Source organism: Perca fluviatilis, chromosome 12 (assembly GCF_010015445.1).
Source record: "Perca fluviatilis chromosome 12, GENO_Pfluv_1.0, whole genome shotgun sequence".
Lineage (NCBI taxonomy): Eukaryota > Metazoa > Chordata > Actinopteri > Perciformes > Percidae > Perca > Perca fluviatilis.
Window position 1 is genome coordinate 20,706,137 of NC_053123.1, and position 17,074 is coordinate 20,723,210.

The 17,074-nt window shown below is 39.7% G+C and overlaps 2 protein-coding genes across 2 annotated transcripts; one reads left to right on the plus strand and one right to left on the minus strand.

Moving 5' to 3' along the window:
• The first annotated feature begins 1,104 nt into the window (after window positions 1-1,104).
• asb11 (ankyrin repeat and SOCS box containing 11) lies at window positions 1,105-4,564 on the plus strand. The gene is made up of 7 exons (XM_039817120.1): window positions 1,105-1,246; window positions 1,722-1,801; window positions 1,885-1,992; window positions 2,972-3,122; window positions 3,547-3,681; window positions 4,080-4,268; window positions 4,353-4,564. The coding sequence occupies exons 1-7, from the start codon at window positions 1,150-1,152 to the stop codon at window positions 4,475-4,477; spliced, it is 885 nt and encodes a 294-aa protein (XP_039673054.1). The 5' UTR covers window positions 1,105-1,149; the 3' UTR covers window positions 4,478-4,564.
• Window positions 4,565-9,449: 4,885 nt separating this feature from the next.
• LOC120569295 (gastrin-releasing peptide receptor-like) lies at window positions 9,450-13,627 on the minus strand. Its single transcript, XM_039817119.1, has 3 exons — window positions 13,227-13,627; window positions 10,760-11,111; window positions 9,450-9,926 (listed from the first exon to the last, which is right to left on the minus strand). Exons 1-3 carry the CDS (start codon window positions 13,622-13,624, stop codon window positions 9,612-9,614), a joined length of 1,065 nt encoding a protein of 354 aa, XP_039673053.1. The 5' UTR covers window positions 13,625-13,627; the 3' UTR covers window positions 9,450-9,611.
• Window positions 13,628-17,074: the final 3,447 nt, after the last annotated feature.

The window sequence follows — 17,074 nt, forward strand, 5'->3', positions numbered from 1 at the left end:
TGATTCCAACATATTATTAGCAAATATAAATCACTGATTACTGGCGTATAGATAAGGTAGTCACTAAAGCCATTCACAGAAACAGTTCACCCTAAAGATTTACTGTGCCACTTGTTTGCTTAACATTAAAACATGATTTATAACATAATGCCAACAATTATTAGGCTATTTTAATAGTTTAGTAGTCTATGCAACAAAGGTATGTATAAAGGCCTTAGGCCGCCCTACAGGGCCCAGGTTAATATGCAACAAAATTTTATACAATATGTAGAAGGGCGGTCCCTGATCTGTCTCCCTTTAAGTTAAGGGGTCCTTGGCTTATAAAATGTTGAAGACCCCTGGTCTACAGCATTGTAGCAGTTTTACCTTCTAGAAACCATTACATGAGGCAGAGAAACAAGGACAACTACTTTCTTAGAATTAGTTTTACAAAAGAGATGGCTCTTTGGAATGAATAGTGCCAGACAAAACACAGATTAGCTGTGAAACAGGAGGTGATAGAGATGGGGTGGCATTCAAGGCCAACAATGGGAATTTGCATAGCGATGTGATTGGAGGTTGAACATTATATCATGTCTGCAAAGACAAAGTTACTGTCACGCGAGTTCATGTAGAGAGAAATTACAGAACTTTATTGTGTATTAAATGTGCAACAGATCAGTAGATGTGTGTACATGTAGAACTTATTTTTTTAGCGATATAAGGAGCTGTGTCTTTGATTTACTGTGGACAATTCTTCAGCATACATTTTGGAGGAAGTTATTTTATTGTATGTAATCATTACATTTAGATCCTGTATTGGCAGAATATTTTTAGGGGCTGAAAACTATTTAATCATAACAAGATAGATATCACCTAAATATCTATACTGTGAAACTTGTCCAAGCCTGCGTCTGCTTGTTGCTGTTTGCATGCACATTTAGCACTTCATTCAAGGTGTATCATCAGAACAGGTCGTTCCAAAGAAGCATTGTTATGCACATACTGTATCCATGGACTGGGACGAGGGTGGGCGGGAGGTGGCAATGCGGGGGAGGTGGCCAAGGATCCAGATAAGAGAAGAAGCAAGCCCAACTTCAGATTTGTGTATCTGCTTGGGCGAGCTTGAGTCCGGGACAGTCGTGGAGGAGTCTTCTGTTCATTTTCATCATGGCTGCTGTTCAGACTGAGGTTTCCCTGTGCTCACAACCTTCGCAGAGATCCTTTTACATCTATGGGGGGTTGGCATGCAACTCGCTGATGGCTGGTAAGTTTTTTTCTTTGTCTTTTTGGCCCTTTCACTTTTTTTTTTGTTATGAGAGAAATAAAAAGTAAACAACTGGATTACTTTTGTTATTTCTTTTTTAAGTATGAACTTTCTAGTAAGTGGTTTAGCTTTGCACATATTTACATTAAAGAAGTCCCAGTGTCCTTATAGTTTTTGGGGTTTTGTTTGATTTAAAGTTACAATTTTGTAGTCAGCATTACAAATTGGTTGAGACCTGAAAATGTTGCATGTAAAGATTGTTTACTTACTTGGCTCTGCTGTAGCCAACAAAACCCTGGGTGGGTTCAGTAAATTTGGGGTTGGGGTGAACCTGAAAAACCAGATAAACTTCAAAGTATTCAAGTGAGGTCATCTTAACAGTACAATGGACAGAGAGCAGGATCAGATGGCCATGAGCATATCTGTGTGTTTTCTGAATGTGGAGACCTTCCTGATCTTAGTCCCTGTGTCTCAGACTTCTGGTCAGACAGAACTCCTCTCCATGAAGCCGCCTACCAAGGCCGACTGCTACACCTGAGAAGCCTCATCGCTCAGGTACTTGGGTCTTTCTTGATGTGTGTACACAATTCAATACATGGTTGTATGTGACAGTATTATCCTCTCTGATCTCCCTGCAGGGCTTCCATGTAGACACACTCACCATGGACAGAGTCTCTCCTCTCCATGAAGCTTGCATCGGTGGTCATTATGCTTGTGCCAAGTTCCTGCTGGACAATGGTGCAAATGTAAGAATTTTGTGTGTTTTCAGTTTAAAGGCAGGCTTGTTTTTCAGGTATTTATGTTTATTTTAGGAATGACAAAATGGCAGCTTTGGATATCAGACCTGAGGTATTTGTCCAGGGAGAGAAACTTCAGATTGTACATGATACAAACTTAAGGAATCATAAATAAAGAAATTCAAAGCTTTACTTTTTTTTTTTTAATGGAAAGGTAAATGAATACAGTAAAAGGTTAACATAGCCAACTTGAAATTCATCAGAAACAATTTGAGTATGGAAGCAGAGAAAATATTCATCAATGCAAGCATTCCCACCTCTTTTACATATTGTATGACTAGATGGTCTCAGACTTCTAACGCAATCCTCAAGTCTGTTGAGAAAACTAAAATAAATACAGTAAATGGTACTCACTCCATCCATTTTGACTGAATTTGTGAAGAAAACATGTCATTATGTAAGTGTTTATAAAGGGGAACTCCTGCTTTTTTCACATCAGCTCTGTTTACAGGTCTTGAGGAGTACTACTGCATATGTGAAAAAAAGTTGTATAAAACCTTTTGTGGCTTCAGAGGGAGCTGCACAAAATCTGATAAACTGACTTAAGTGATGTCACTTGAGTCTGTGTCAGTTGAAATGAAAAAAAAACTGGGGATTTGGTTGTGTGGAGTTAGAAAGAAGTGATGTTACCAGAGCTCTATAGCCCGCTCCTTATCTCTGCTTGAAGCTACATTTGACGCTACTAGCATAACTCAACCGACGCTCCGAAAAAAGGGTCAGCGGTAGAGTTGCCTTGTTTGTAATGAAGGTGTCATGTTTTGACAAGGAATAAGAATGTGTTCATCCTACTTAATCCATCTACATTGTGTATTTGTCAACATGCCATATTTGATGTCTACATTTTGGTTTGTATGTGTCTTTTGTGCTTGTTTGTGTCTGTGCATCTCTTTTGGATGAATTTTATCTTTCCTTTTATATCTCCCCATAGGTGGAGGCAGTATCAACCGATGGCGCCACACCTCTCTTCAACTCTTGCAGCAGCGGGAGTGCTGCTTGTGTCAGGCTCATGTTGCTGCACAGTGCCTCCATCCACACCCCCTACCTGCTGGCATCACCCATCCATGAGGCTGCTAAGAAAGGTGTGTGTGTGTGTGTGCGTGTGTGTGTGTGCATGTGCGTGTGCTTGTGCTTGTTTAACTATATTCATGGGGTCCAAAAACCGGGAGCCCAGTATGCTTGTGGGGTCCCGACAGCTTTGTGGGGCCAAAATGCTGGACCCCACAAGTTTAAAGGGCTGTTTGAGGGTTAAGACTTGGTTGTAGGATTAGGGTTAGAATTAGGTTATGGTTAGGGTGAGAGTAAGGGTTAAGGTTAGGCATTTAGTTGTGATGATTAAGGTTAGGGTAAGGTGCTAGGGAATGCATTATTTCAATGACGGGTCCCCACAAAGATAGTGCCACAAACCTGTGTCTGTGTACAAACGTGTACATAAGTGTAAAGAAACATGTAAGTGTTAAGATGTGATCTGTCAGTGCACAGATTCTGATGCTGTTTCTCCATCAGGTCACACAGAGTGTCTGGAGGTGCTGCTGTCGTATGGAGCTCATATCGACATGGAGCTGCCGGTAGTGGGGACGCCGCTGTATTCTGCCTGCATGGCCCGGGCTGCAGCCTGTGTCGGGGTGCTACTACACTTAGGTAACATAATCTGCAAACTCTGCAGTATCACAAAAAGTCAAGAGGAGAACTGTTGTTTCCCCTAACAGGATACTGTAACAAGTGAAAATACATCCAAGTCCCTCAAGTGTTTCACTTTTGATTTCTCACAACAATGATGCAAAAAAGACGTTTTTCACTTAAGTTAAATAAAATATGCTAGAGGACTAAAAACACACCAAAGGCACAAAATAGCAAATGACAGTAAATCAATAATTAAAGAAGAGTTTCTCATTGTCTTTGCTACAACATGTGTATACCCAAACTGCAACAAGAACCCCTTCTCACCATAAAAGAAATACATTACCCTTTCCCTGTTCTATGTGTCTAACTCAATTTGAGTCAGGTGTTTAACCAGTTCTGTTTGTGTGCACGTGTAGGAGCAGATGTCCGAATCGGGTGTGGGCAGGACAGTCCTTTACATGCTGCAGTTCGAGGTGAAAGCGCCATCATAGTGGATCTTCTTCTGGACTTTGGGGCTGATGGGTGTTGTAGGAACGTAGAGGGGAAGACTCCTCTGGATCTGTCGACGCCAAACAGCGCAGTGAGAATAGCACTGCAGAAAAAAGGTATGTTGTGGACCCTCATGCATGATACATTAACCCAATTTATTTAATTATAATGTCTAACAATGCTGTCTCTTCTGCCTGCAGGTCCCTGCTCCCTGTCTCAGCTCTCTCGGTTCTGTATTCGTCGAAGTCTGGGAAGGAGTCGTCTCCACAGAGCCTCTGGCCTCTTCCTCCCTCACAGTATCAAGGACTTCCTCCTCTACCAATGAACGTTTCTGCTCTGCTACTGCAGCTCTTTGATAGATAGATAGATAGATGGATGGATGGATGGATGGATGGATGGATGGATGGATGGATGGATGGATGGATGGATGGATGGATGGATGGATGGATGGATGGATGGATGGATGGATGGATGGATGGATGGATGGATGGATGGATGGATGGATGGATGGATGGATGGATGGATGGATGGATGGATGGATGGATGGATGGATGGATGGATGGATGGATGGATGGACTATTAATCGGCAAACTAGGAAATTACTCTGTTACAATTAGCAAGTTACAAGTTACTAAGGACATACACACATACCGAAAAAACAAGAAATATACTAGAAATAATAAATAAGATAAAAACGATGGATTGTTCAGTGACCTCCTCTCCACCACAGCTTCAAATGTGTCCTGTTTGCAGCCAATAACGGAGCCAGCCTTCCTGATCCGTTTGTTCAGTCTGTTTGTGTCGCTGTTTCTGATGCAGCTGCCCCAGCAGATGTCGGAGGAGAACAGAGCGCTGGCCACAACAGACTGGTAGAACATCTCCAACATCCTGCTGCACACGTTGAAGGATCTCAGCTTCCTCAGGAAATAGAGTCTGCTCATCCCCTTCTTGTAAACAGCAGTGTTGTGATTTTCCAGTTCAGCTTGTTGTCGATGTTAACTCCCAGGTATCTGTACTCCTCAACCACCCAGAATGCAAAGGGGCTGGGGAGCCGCACCAACGCTCTGTACTCTACCTCCTGTCCATCCCTTATACACCCAAGAGTCATCAGAAAACTTCTGTAGGTGACATGACTCTAAGTTGTACTGGAAGTCTGTGGTGTATAAGGTGAACAGGAAAGGAGACAGCACAGTCCCCTGTGGAGCCCCTGTACCACTCACCACCACATCAGACAGAACACGGTCCAGACGGACAAACTGTGGTCTGCCTGTCAGGTAGTCAGTGATCCAGGAGACTGTGGACGCACCAACACCCATCAGCTTCAGCTTCTCACCTAGTAGCAGTGGCTAGATGGTGTTGAATGCACTTGGGAAATAAAAAAAATGTGGTTCTTGTTATATTGTTACTTTTGGGGACAGATACAAGGCAGGGCGTATTACATAGCAGCGGCGCCCTCTGCAGGCTCAGACTCAGGTTGAAGAGATGCTGGAGAACAACAGACAGCTGACTTGCGCAGGTCTTCAGGACCCTGGGGCTGATGCCGTCGGAGCCGGCAGCCTTGCGCCGGAGAAGCCTCTCCAGTTGTCTCCTCACCTGGCCAGGTGTGATTGTCAAGCAGGAGGTGGTGCTTGGGTGAAGTGCTAGATGAAAATGTGCTGTAGTGGTGTGGGAGTGAGGGGAGGAGGCAGTGAGGAGGTGTGTGGGGTTGGGGGTGTAGTAGAAGAGGCAGGGGATGGCTGTGAGCTAAACCTGTTAAAGTAACAACTCAGCTTGTTTGTTCTCTCCCGGCTGTGTGTGCCACATATACTGAGTAGCCCTTCACATTTGTGCCATGTCCCCGACTAACAAGACAAAGTAAAAAAAAAAAAGAAGTAATTCAGAGAATGGCACTCATCTGTATTTTGTAATACGGTTGCTTTTAGTATTATAATAATTATTTGGATACAAGCGTGGGAAGTTGCGTTCATATTGCAGTAACTTTAATGTATCGGGTTTTGTATTTATACTTTTAAAGAAGAGCTTACCATTCCACATCTATGGATTTTACATTATTCCAAAGGTTTTTAAAACTCTACAGATTTTACCCATCTAAGTCTGTATTGTACTTTTCCATATGTGGAAAAAAAGTTGCGGAAAGCTTTTTTGCGGAGGGAGCTGCGTGGAATCTGTTATGTTGCCTTGAGTGATGTCACCTGGGTCATTGTCCATAAAGGACTACAAGTTTGAAAAAGAAATCCGGAGGTGTGGAGTTAGAAATAAGTGATGTTACCAGACCTCTGTAGCCCACTAGCAAACTAAATCAGTGGACTGATATTGTTATGCAGGATTATAAAGTATTTTAAAGATGACTGTAATGTTGTTTTGTATTATCTTTACTTATCTTTTGTGATCTATGTGAGAAAGCCTGCCTCGCCATGTTAACGTGACTGTCCGTGTCTTCACTCACTGCAGAGAGACGGTTGCAATGTTTAGTGTGTAAATTACCTTGAAGCAAGTTGTCTTTATGTTTCTATGGTGTTTTCATTCAGAAGTTGGTATTTCACTGTTTTGGCTTTAACTGGCTCCTAATTTCACAATTGGTGTGGAGGGCACCGCCTTGTTGCTACTTCTGATCTGTTTGCTGTAGTTGTCAAATATTTGTGGTTTATGAACCGTAATGTGGAGTTATTTGCAGTTGTGTGCCCTAATGTGCAATATAGTACATGTGTAGTAATTTGAGTACTTGCAGGGGAGTTTCTTCTACATTTCTATGAATATTACCCTTAAAGTCATCCTGCTATCGGCACATTTGTCTATCCTCTGCACTTCCTACAATAAAGGATTCTGAAGGAGGATCATCTCTCCCGCCCTGATTCTTTGACCAGTATGATATCCATATCTGCCGACCCAGACCAGTTACATTTTCTCCAACTGCACCAGTTTGTTTTATACTATAAGTCACATGAGTAATGGATGGACTGTGAACAATGAAACAACAGCAAGATACATAAACGTTAACATTTGGTGAATGAACTGTGGTGTTTTGAATTGTTTTATAGTTAATGGACTTACAAAATAGGTATAAAACAAACAAGACCAGCTAAGAATATGCCCAGCTTGTGTAGCATTGTCACATCGGACAAACAGGATGCGATTACGAATTAAAGGGGTGACAAAGTTAAGTACATGTGAAATGTTGAAAACTGCAGTAAGAGAAAATGATCTGAAGAACTGAGGGAGTTTTGAGGCCGGTGTTGCTGAAGGGGAATTAATTTTCTGTTTTCAAATGCCATGCTGAAAGGTCACCTCTGCAGAGACCTGAACAATCTAGTTTGAACTGATTTAACTTGACGTGTCTTAACCTAAACTTCAAAGAATAGCCTTGCCTTCAGCAAAAGTTCCAAAAGACGGATATATGCCGTGATTTTGTGTTTATTTGTATATACGTGTTGATATCCTGCTGATTGTGTCTAGAGTCAGTGGTTACATGCTGTACCTGTGAGATAGTATTTCATCTTGTACAAAGGACCTTTGGAGGTGTTGAACACAGAGCACACATTAGGCAAGGCAAGGCAGCTTTATTTATATAGCACATTTCAGCAACAGGACAATTCAAAGTGCTTTACATAAAACAAAGAGCTGTTAAAAACGATTAAAAACAGATAAAAGATGAGAATAAAATGTACAGTGCAGTATAAGAACAAGTTAACAGAGTCCAACTCGGGCCTCCCAGAGGACTTATGTTTTCTGTTGCTACTCAGGTTGCAAAACTGGCCTCCCAGAGGACTTAACCAGTTGCAAACTGGGCCTTCTTGCCACCCATCTTGGCGTGGACAAAGTTTTTATTTTAAAAGATAGATAAACCAACTTGGATGTTGGATGTTCTGTGAAGCCACAGTTGACTGGGTTTACACTGAGGGTGTAGGTTACATACAATGAGAAGGTCCAATGCAATAGATTGAATAAATCAAAGGATATAACGTCATTTATGCTTCAGCTCCATTCACTTGTGGAAAAGGTCAGATATGTAGCAGAGTCTCACTCTCTGCAGAGAGATATGCAGCACAGCGACAGACTCTCCTCTGTGATACAAATCAATTCAGATGAAAGTTTTGTATTTTTATTCATCATGTTTCAAAAGCCAAAAGTTCACAATCACAAAACCCATTGCCCACAGGGGTCATACATCTCAAATAAAGTTTAATTGAACATAAATATCAGGACATTCATGGTAAAGACGATACAAAATAATATCAAAGTTTGTTTGTTTGTCAAGTATGATTAATAGCATATTAGTCACACATTATGACTGTTTTCACCGATATATTAATAGAGCTTAACGGTTAGTCAATCAACATAAAAATGAATCATCCATAGTTTATCCACAGAGTTTACAGCCATGCTAGCTGCTCTGTTAAGCAGCGGTGCTTTGAGAAATGCTTATATCAGCATGCTATCAATGCATTTAGCAGGAATAATGTTTACCATCTTAATTTAGCACGTTAGCATGCTAACATTTGCTAATCAGTACTAAACACAAAGAACAGTTGAAGCCAATGGGAATGTCATATTTTTGATAAACTAAATTATTGGACATACTGAAATTTTGACCTCATAATGACACTAAAACGGGTTCCTGCTTTAAAAAGAAGCTTTTTATCTGTTTTATATCACTGTAAATTGGAATATTTTTTAGTTTTGGACTGCTGGTGCCACAACACAAGGCATTTGAAGATCACCTTGGGTTTTGTGACATTTTGCAGAGACTAAACAATCTATTATTCACAAAAATAACCATATTTTGAATCAATTATGCAAATAACTGTGAGTTGCAGCTCTATATTAAACATCAATATTAAACAAAAGTAACAAATGGCTGCTGAAATGTATAAATACAGTGTACAGAGGAACAGCCAACAGCATTAACTAACACATACAATGTAACAGAAACATATATATCTGACATTTGACAATTCTAATAACTTAACATTGAAACGTTTCTACGATACAGAACGGCGGATGGACTATTCAGTCATGTCAGAGGAACCTTTTTCTTTATCTCCACCAGTCGTCTTTTTTTAAACAAACGGGACAGATTAAAAAAAATATGCACAAGAAAGCTGGCCTTTCATGCATGGTTACAATCAGTTCAATTTTCTTACACTGTCATACTCAGTTTCAGTTTACATCAGAGATACAAACAGAGAAGATTTACCAACTGCAAACAATTTTTTTTTCTTATATAACATTTATTTGTCAGGAAACAAATAATCTCAGGCAACGAGAAAAGATGTTTTGTACCAGTGTTTTGGATGATCGACTTTACATCTGCAGTGATTGTATTTCATTGAATCAACAGTTTATTTTGTTTTAAAAGAGATTAGAGGCTTCCTGCATATTGTGTTATTTCTGTGGCTTACACTGGATAGTTGAGAGCTAAACATTTTTTATATTTTTTATTTATGAAAACACAGATGCTTTCAGACAGTGGTTATGTTTGTGCTCCTACTGTTCTGACTGTACAAGCGTCTGGGAGAAGTGCAGCACAGGAGTTGCTTGTTGAAGTGTTTCCTAAAGCTTTTGCTCATCAGGTAGAGGGCGAATGGGTTTACACAGGAGTTGGTGAAGGCCAAAATGCGAGCGCATACGCTGGCGATGAAGTGGCCCAGCGAGGTGTCCACCTGGTCGTAGTGGTAGGAGCGGTACAGGTAGATGACATGACTGGGCAGCCAGCAGGCTGCAAACAAGCCGACAAACACCAGCACAGTTTTGGCCAGACGTTTTCTGGACTTGATCTGACAGGAGAGAGAGAGAGAGAGAGAGAAGAAATCAGCTGCTACAATTCTTCACAATCTGGTCCAGACTGGAATATTGGCTGGACTGTCATGGAATTTTGTACAGACATTCATGGTTCCCAGAGGATGAATCCTCTGACTTTTCCTCTACCGCCACCAGCACTTTGACGGTTTTGTCTTTAAGGAAATTGCTTGGATTGGTATGAAATGTAGTACAGACATTCCCCCTGCAAATAAATCCTAATATCTTTGGTGATCATCTAGCTCCATCACCAGGTCAACAAACAAAACCTGCTTAACTAATAACATTCACAATCAGCCTCAGCTGTACTTTGTTTTAAGTGCGATTAGCAGATGTTAGGATGCTAACACACTACACTAAGATGGTGAATGCAGTATAGTTTATACCTGCTAAAAATCAGCATGTTATTGTCATTGTGGAAGCAGAGTGGGGCGTTTCTGGCACAACTTCACCTACTTCCAAGGAGCATGGAGAGGGGGAAAGAAATCCAAAGAGGTCAAAACTGCAGCAACACTGGTGGTATACATAAACTGTATAGAATAGGTAGTATATAGCTAGTATAAGTGGTTTTATATACTGTGTATATAAAAGTGTTGCTGCTGTTTTGACCAATTTAGCATTGTCAATGTGAGCATAGCATGCAGAGCTTAGTGAGTACTGAGTTTTGCTTGTATAAATAAAGATTTCAACCAATCCGTTTCTCACACACAGTAGGATTACTAAACATGGAAATAAATAGAGAGATAATTAGAGAGTTTATAAAGACCACTTTGTAAATGAGATAACTGATCAGAGGACCCCAGAATCCGACCTGTTTCTGGAGGTGCAGGTGCCCTTCAGCAGGGATGTCCACAGAGCTCCTGACCAGACTGCGAGCGATGAAGCAGTAGTACACTGATATGATGAAGAGCGGGATGATGTAGAAGATGAGGAAGGAGGCGGTGGAATGGATTTTTGGGTGCAGTTCCCTGGCGTGGGGGTAGGGCGCACAGGTCACAAATGTCTCATTGGTGTGGCTGGTGGTGAAGGTGTGCAGGTCGGAGAAGACGGCCTCAGGAATGGCCAGAGTCACAGAGAGCAGCCAGATGGCCCCCACTCGAAAACAGATACTGAGTGCAGCGCTGGACCTGTGGATGTCCAGAGGTCTGACTATTGCTTTGTACCTTAACAGAGAACAGAAATATGTGGAGCATCACTGAAACTTGTTCTGGCATTCTGTGGAGAGAGACTATCTTAAGATGAACTGAACTGAATACCTCTCTATAGTTTCTTCATTATACATCTAATCAAAAACAACTGCAGAAAAACGTATTATTGTCTCATAACTGATTTTAATTAAGGTTTAACCCTAACCTCCTAGAGACTCAACTTATTCTTTAAATCAAAGAACGATATGCTTTGATACTGACTGTAGCAGAGAAAATTAAATTAGGCTTTGAATGAAAGGAAACAGGAACCACAGTAGATAATATTAGCTCCTGGATAAGATAAATTCCAGATCAAAGAGGAAGGTTTATTAATCATAACTCATATTAAATGTTCTTTTTACTCCCAGAAGCTAAGCTTGCTGAAAATACAAAGAGCTGTTGGCAGCTCCCAACACGTTTTCTGACAACAAAAAGCTGAATCTGGACCCTTGTGTATCTGACTAATCTGTATTATTTTTTAGATTGTTTCATCAACACCAGGACCTGTATAATCATTCAATCTCTGCATCTCTTCATATCTTATGTCAGGGGTTTCGTTAGACCAGTGTAACTACAGAGATTTATTATTTTCTTTAGTTTATCATCTTGTGACACTGCAATATATACTATTATGAAATGGGTTATTCTGCATAATGAGTTTTTACTTTTGGTACTCTAAGCGCATTTTGATGATCATACTTTTGTACTTTCACTTAAGTAAAATTTGGAATGCAGGACTTTAAACCAGAACAGAGTATTTCTACACTGTGGTATGCTGTTTTCGGATATACATTCCTGGCAGTATGGAGAAGGAGTGGTATCTAGACCATCATGTCAGGAAATAAAAATTACAGATTCATCATGAATGAATATTTAGTGAATATTGAGTGAGTGACTCTTTTGACTAATAAATAAATACACTATTTAGTATTACAATTCCTGGAAGCATGGCGAGGACTTAGAAACAACATTTAGACCTAATGCTGGGAAATAAAACAATAAAACTTTATTTTACAGGTCTGTCATTTCCTAATCATTTTCTGAAGCAGACTACAATAATCTGGTATTAATTATAGCGGAAAACAGACAACATTCTGAGACAGTTACTTTGATCAGAGTTTAGTCAGTTGAATTTATATGATTCCCACAGTCATTTCAAATAGCATGTGCAGAAAATATAAACCAATAATAACCAATAAAACCAACTCAATAAAAAAAACAGGAAAAATCCAAAGTCTTTAGTGGGACATGTGCATAAAATGATGCAAGACTTTTATAATGTGTCTTTTTGATGTAATGCTGCCACCATGCAAAAGAACAAATGTGGATGGAGTAAAGCAGGGCTGATTCTAGGATCCGACCTTTATGGCGGCTCAGTCCCTAATGAGAATGTAACAGGATATAGTGCTAAATAAGTAATTTCATTAGCCAATAATCTTTGAGCTAGTTACTGCACAACAACGTCAGCTAACGTTTGTTGACACTATTAATAACACTATGATGGAACTAAACCTGACACTGTCTTTATAAGTCTCAGTAATAACGACCAGTTTGACACAATGTTTCTAACATTCAGCAATTTTAGTTGCTTATGTTTCAATTTGGGTTCTAATCTGCGCCATGAAATCACCAACTTCTTCTCTGGGGACTACCAACGTTAAACTTCACAACCGCACTCCTGCTCTCCCTCTGACAGATCAGATAGAGCCTCAGCCAAAGGCTGGAGTCTGGCACAACCTCCTCCGACTGGCCAACACTACGATTCTGACCCTGTTCTTGACTGGGTTACAGGTGCTTAGCATCAGCGACAGCGACACTGGATATTAAACCTGTTTCAAGCCCTTTGAACCAAGTGTTTTTTCTCTGTAACAAACAGACAAGTTCGCAAACTCTAACTTTTAAGCACCAAAATTGATTTAAAAAAGGGGGGGTTTAAATCGCCCATGGAGTAAATAAATAAAATTGAATTGAGTATTGAAACAACTGAAGTGTCAAACTGATTTTTATTTAATCGAAGGAAACCTCATGTTGAAGAAATCTAGAAGATAATTCTGCAAGTTTAAAAGCCTAACTGCGTGAAAAGTAGCCTACCGGTCAGCGGAGAGAGCAGTGAGGGTGAACACCGAGACTCCCACAGAGGTGAGCTGGATGAACGGGATCAGTTTGCATCCAACGCGGCCGAAGAGCCACTCGTCCACCAGGTAGCGGCTGGCGTCCACCGGGGCGCAGGTCAGCAGCAGCAGCACGTCCCCCAGAGCCAGACTGGACAGGAACAAGTTGGGCACCGTCCTCATGGACTTCACCGTTAGACACGTCCTCATTAACGTGACATTTCCCAATAGACCCACGATGATGATGATCCCGTAGACAGCAGCGATCCCGATACCCGGGAACCAGATGTTGTATTGGTGCTGCTCCCCTGTGGAGGCATTGAGAACCAGAACACTGCTGTCCTCTGGGCTCATAACGAGTGGGTCCTCCAGAGACATGGCAGCCTTTACAGGGAGAGGACGGAGGTGTTCAACACAGTCCGGTGTCTCCTGGTGCGTTTGGTGACAGACTTTATAAAGTGTGTGACCTCCTGCTGCTGCTGCTGCTGCGTCATTTCAGTCATTTTACGCGCTACAGCTGTCAAGATCAGGGTGAAAAAATGTCTGATCTGTTTCAACCTTATTGTTTATGGGCAAACCATCTTAAACTCTCCTCAGTGAGATTCAGAATATATTGGCACATATGCACAAATGTTCTGAAAATGTCCAAGAATAGCCTACACCAAGTGGTCACCTGGATAGGATTTGGAGTTATTACCTCTTCAGTGTAGGCTACGTTGCAGCTCAGTTGGACAGTGTTCTGTATGCAATTGGAAATAGTTTGAAGTTAGTTTAAGCTGAGTTTGAAAGTTATGAAATTACCCATAGCTTGTCCTTTGACTGTTGATGTACTTTACTGTTTATGGCAGTTACACATACAATGGATCTTCTTCTACAGCTGCCTTGGCCGCTGTTTTCAATTTAGCTGTAGCCTATTAACTGTAGAAACCTCATCATAAAACAAAAAAAACGTTTTTACTTCCGGTACTCTATTACAACAATTAACTGAACTCTGTGTAACAACAGTGCCAATAAACATATAAGCTATTATTGGACCAATCTATTTTGTCAATTGTCAACACAAATGATTTAATAAGTATCCAAAACCTAAAAGAAATTAACTATATGGTTTGCCTATCATGTTTTTGTTCTTTTCTGTACCGCTCCAGCATTGGTATGGTAAGTGGTATATGGTCATTTTGAAATAAATCACAGCCATTTTATAAAGTGTTGGAATTACGCTGTGAAGAATTATGCTGTTTCTGTCACCGCATACTTTGAGTTTTAACTTAAAAAGTAAGTGAGGTGTGGGAGCGAAATCTTTCAAACCATTATGTTTTCATGTTCAACACGCCTTTAGTCTCCATTAAACCCTTCACCTACACATTGCCAAAAGTCCCTGCCTCATATTGGAGGCATATAGCAGCATATCTTTTGCTGGTGCATCAGATGGTGTCAAGTGGGCTCAAAATCATTTTCTAATATAAATGCAAATTGAGTTTTCCTGTATCAAGGCAGATAACACAAATGAAAATGTTCTTCTGTGAGCATGACTTAAACCATTTTAATTATCCAGACTCTTCCGTTGCCAAATATTTTTTCAAAGAACAAAATGGCTGCAGAGTTGATAATTCTCAAAAGCATTTCCCTCCCAAATGTGTATAATTGTACAGAAAAATTTCCATCAAAGTAAAATGGCTGCTTGGACTTAAAATACGCTTTTATCTGAACTCACAAACAGGAACAGACTGAAACTGATTCCATTGCCGGCTATTTCAATTATTATGTAGATGGACCATGCAAATTATGTTTTTCAGAGCTCAAGTGCTACTGCATCCACTTCTGTTCTCCCTTGATGTTAAGAAGACCTCCTCGCAATCTCTCTCTCTCTCTCTCTCTCTCTCGCTCTCTCTCTCTGTCTCTCTCTCTCACTCTATTATCATCAACCTTTGTGTCTTACCATTTCAAAATAAACACATAGAAAAGTCTTTTGAATTTGCATTCATTTTGACTTTTTAGTGGTCAAAAATTCAATTATTTCTGTATTCATAAGATGACCTTTGCTTCCACATTTACTTGCCAATACCATTTATCGTCTTTGTATCTCTTTCTTTTTAAATTGGGTCACAAACATAACCTAATTTCAAATTAAAAAGTGATTCAAAGCTTTTTGAACCTTTACACAACCTTGACTCAGATAACCACTTTGATTGTCTTGGAAATGCCATGCAGTGTGATTAAAGCTGTAATAAACACGGCTGATACCTGTGATACATCTGCATATTTAATGTGCTTCGTGGTTTAAAACAGTTTAATGCATCATGTTTTATTCTATTAGATTATTGTGTGTTTTGGTTGTATATTCTTAAAATCTGCCCCAGAGGAAGACTCTTTCATAGTCTTAAAGCCAGAACAGAAAAATCTCAGGCCCAGGGGATACTTATAAAAGTGTTATGTACCTACAGTATCAAAGTAAAAGTACTCGCTCTGCAGAAACATGTCCCCTGTGCCTGATATATTATCATTTATGGCATTATTAGATTGTTGGTAGTGATGCATTAGTGTATAAGCTGAATTAATGGTAGAGACAAGAAGAAAAAACTGAGTTCTTTTATATTCATTTTATTTCATTGTTGGGACTATTCTTTGCTTCTTTTTTTAAACCATTTGAGAAGTTTAGAGGGGAAATGTATTTTTTTGTGGAATCCCTGGTTTAATCTTTAACAATGTGATGAATTTCAAAAATGTATGTACCGTTTTTTTATGTCAATTATTAATCTGCAAAGTAACTACAGCTAACAAATAAATATAGTGGCGTAAAAAGTACAATATTTCTATCTGAAATGTAGTGGAGTACAAGTGTCAGGAAAGGAAAATACTTGAGTAAAGCTAAAACAGTACTTCAGTAATATACCTAGAACACTAATAGGTTATAGGGTTAAATTCAATCAATTCCCCATAGTTAAATATATTTTAGTGTGTAATTGTTTAACAAATATGAACATTAAATAGCATGTTTGACTTTTCCTTCAGCACCATGGACAGCAGCCGGTCGAGCCTGGTGGTGAAGATGATGAACTGAAGGCTGAGAGAATAAGAACGAGTTGACATTTTGATATCCTGGAGCCTTTGGCTTGATTCAAAACTTTCCTTTAGGTATAGTATTAATTCTGTTGTAAAAAAGATCAACTGTAATTTACGAATATTGTATCGCTCTATTAACTGTTCCACTCAAGTGATTAGGTTAAGAATTGTCACAATTAATATTTCCTATATTAAACTATGCAGATGTTGTTTATCAAAACACATCATAATTAAATCTTAAACCATTAAATGTTGCTTTCAATAATATATGCAGATTTGTGCTGAGATGTCCTTTTACTACTCACCACTGTGTAATGTATGACTCACTGAACTTATCACCAAAAGCCAGAAGACAGTATCACTGGTACCAGGTTATTTTTAAATGTGTGTACTCTGAATATCCTTCTTATATGAAGGAATATTTAATTCCATACAGACCCAGTTATAGATTGAGACACACTGAATATCCCTTTTTTACTGTGCCAAACATCTATAAAGAAAGCGGCAGATGTGCCTTTAAATTTAAAGCCCCTTCAGACTGGAATAGCCTGCCTGGGTCTCTAAGATCTGTCACCTCTTTGCACTCCTTTAAAACATCGGTCTTTACTTATGTGTATGCAAACTCTTACTGTAAATGTTTTCCTCAGGTATACATGTCCAAATATTTGGGATACTTTTTGTCCTCTTTATTTATGTTTATACATGAGTATGGGTGCAGGTGTGCATACGAATATTATGTATGTATGTATGTATGTATGTATGTAT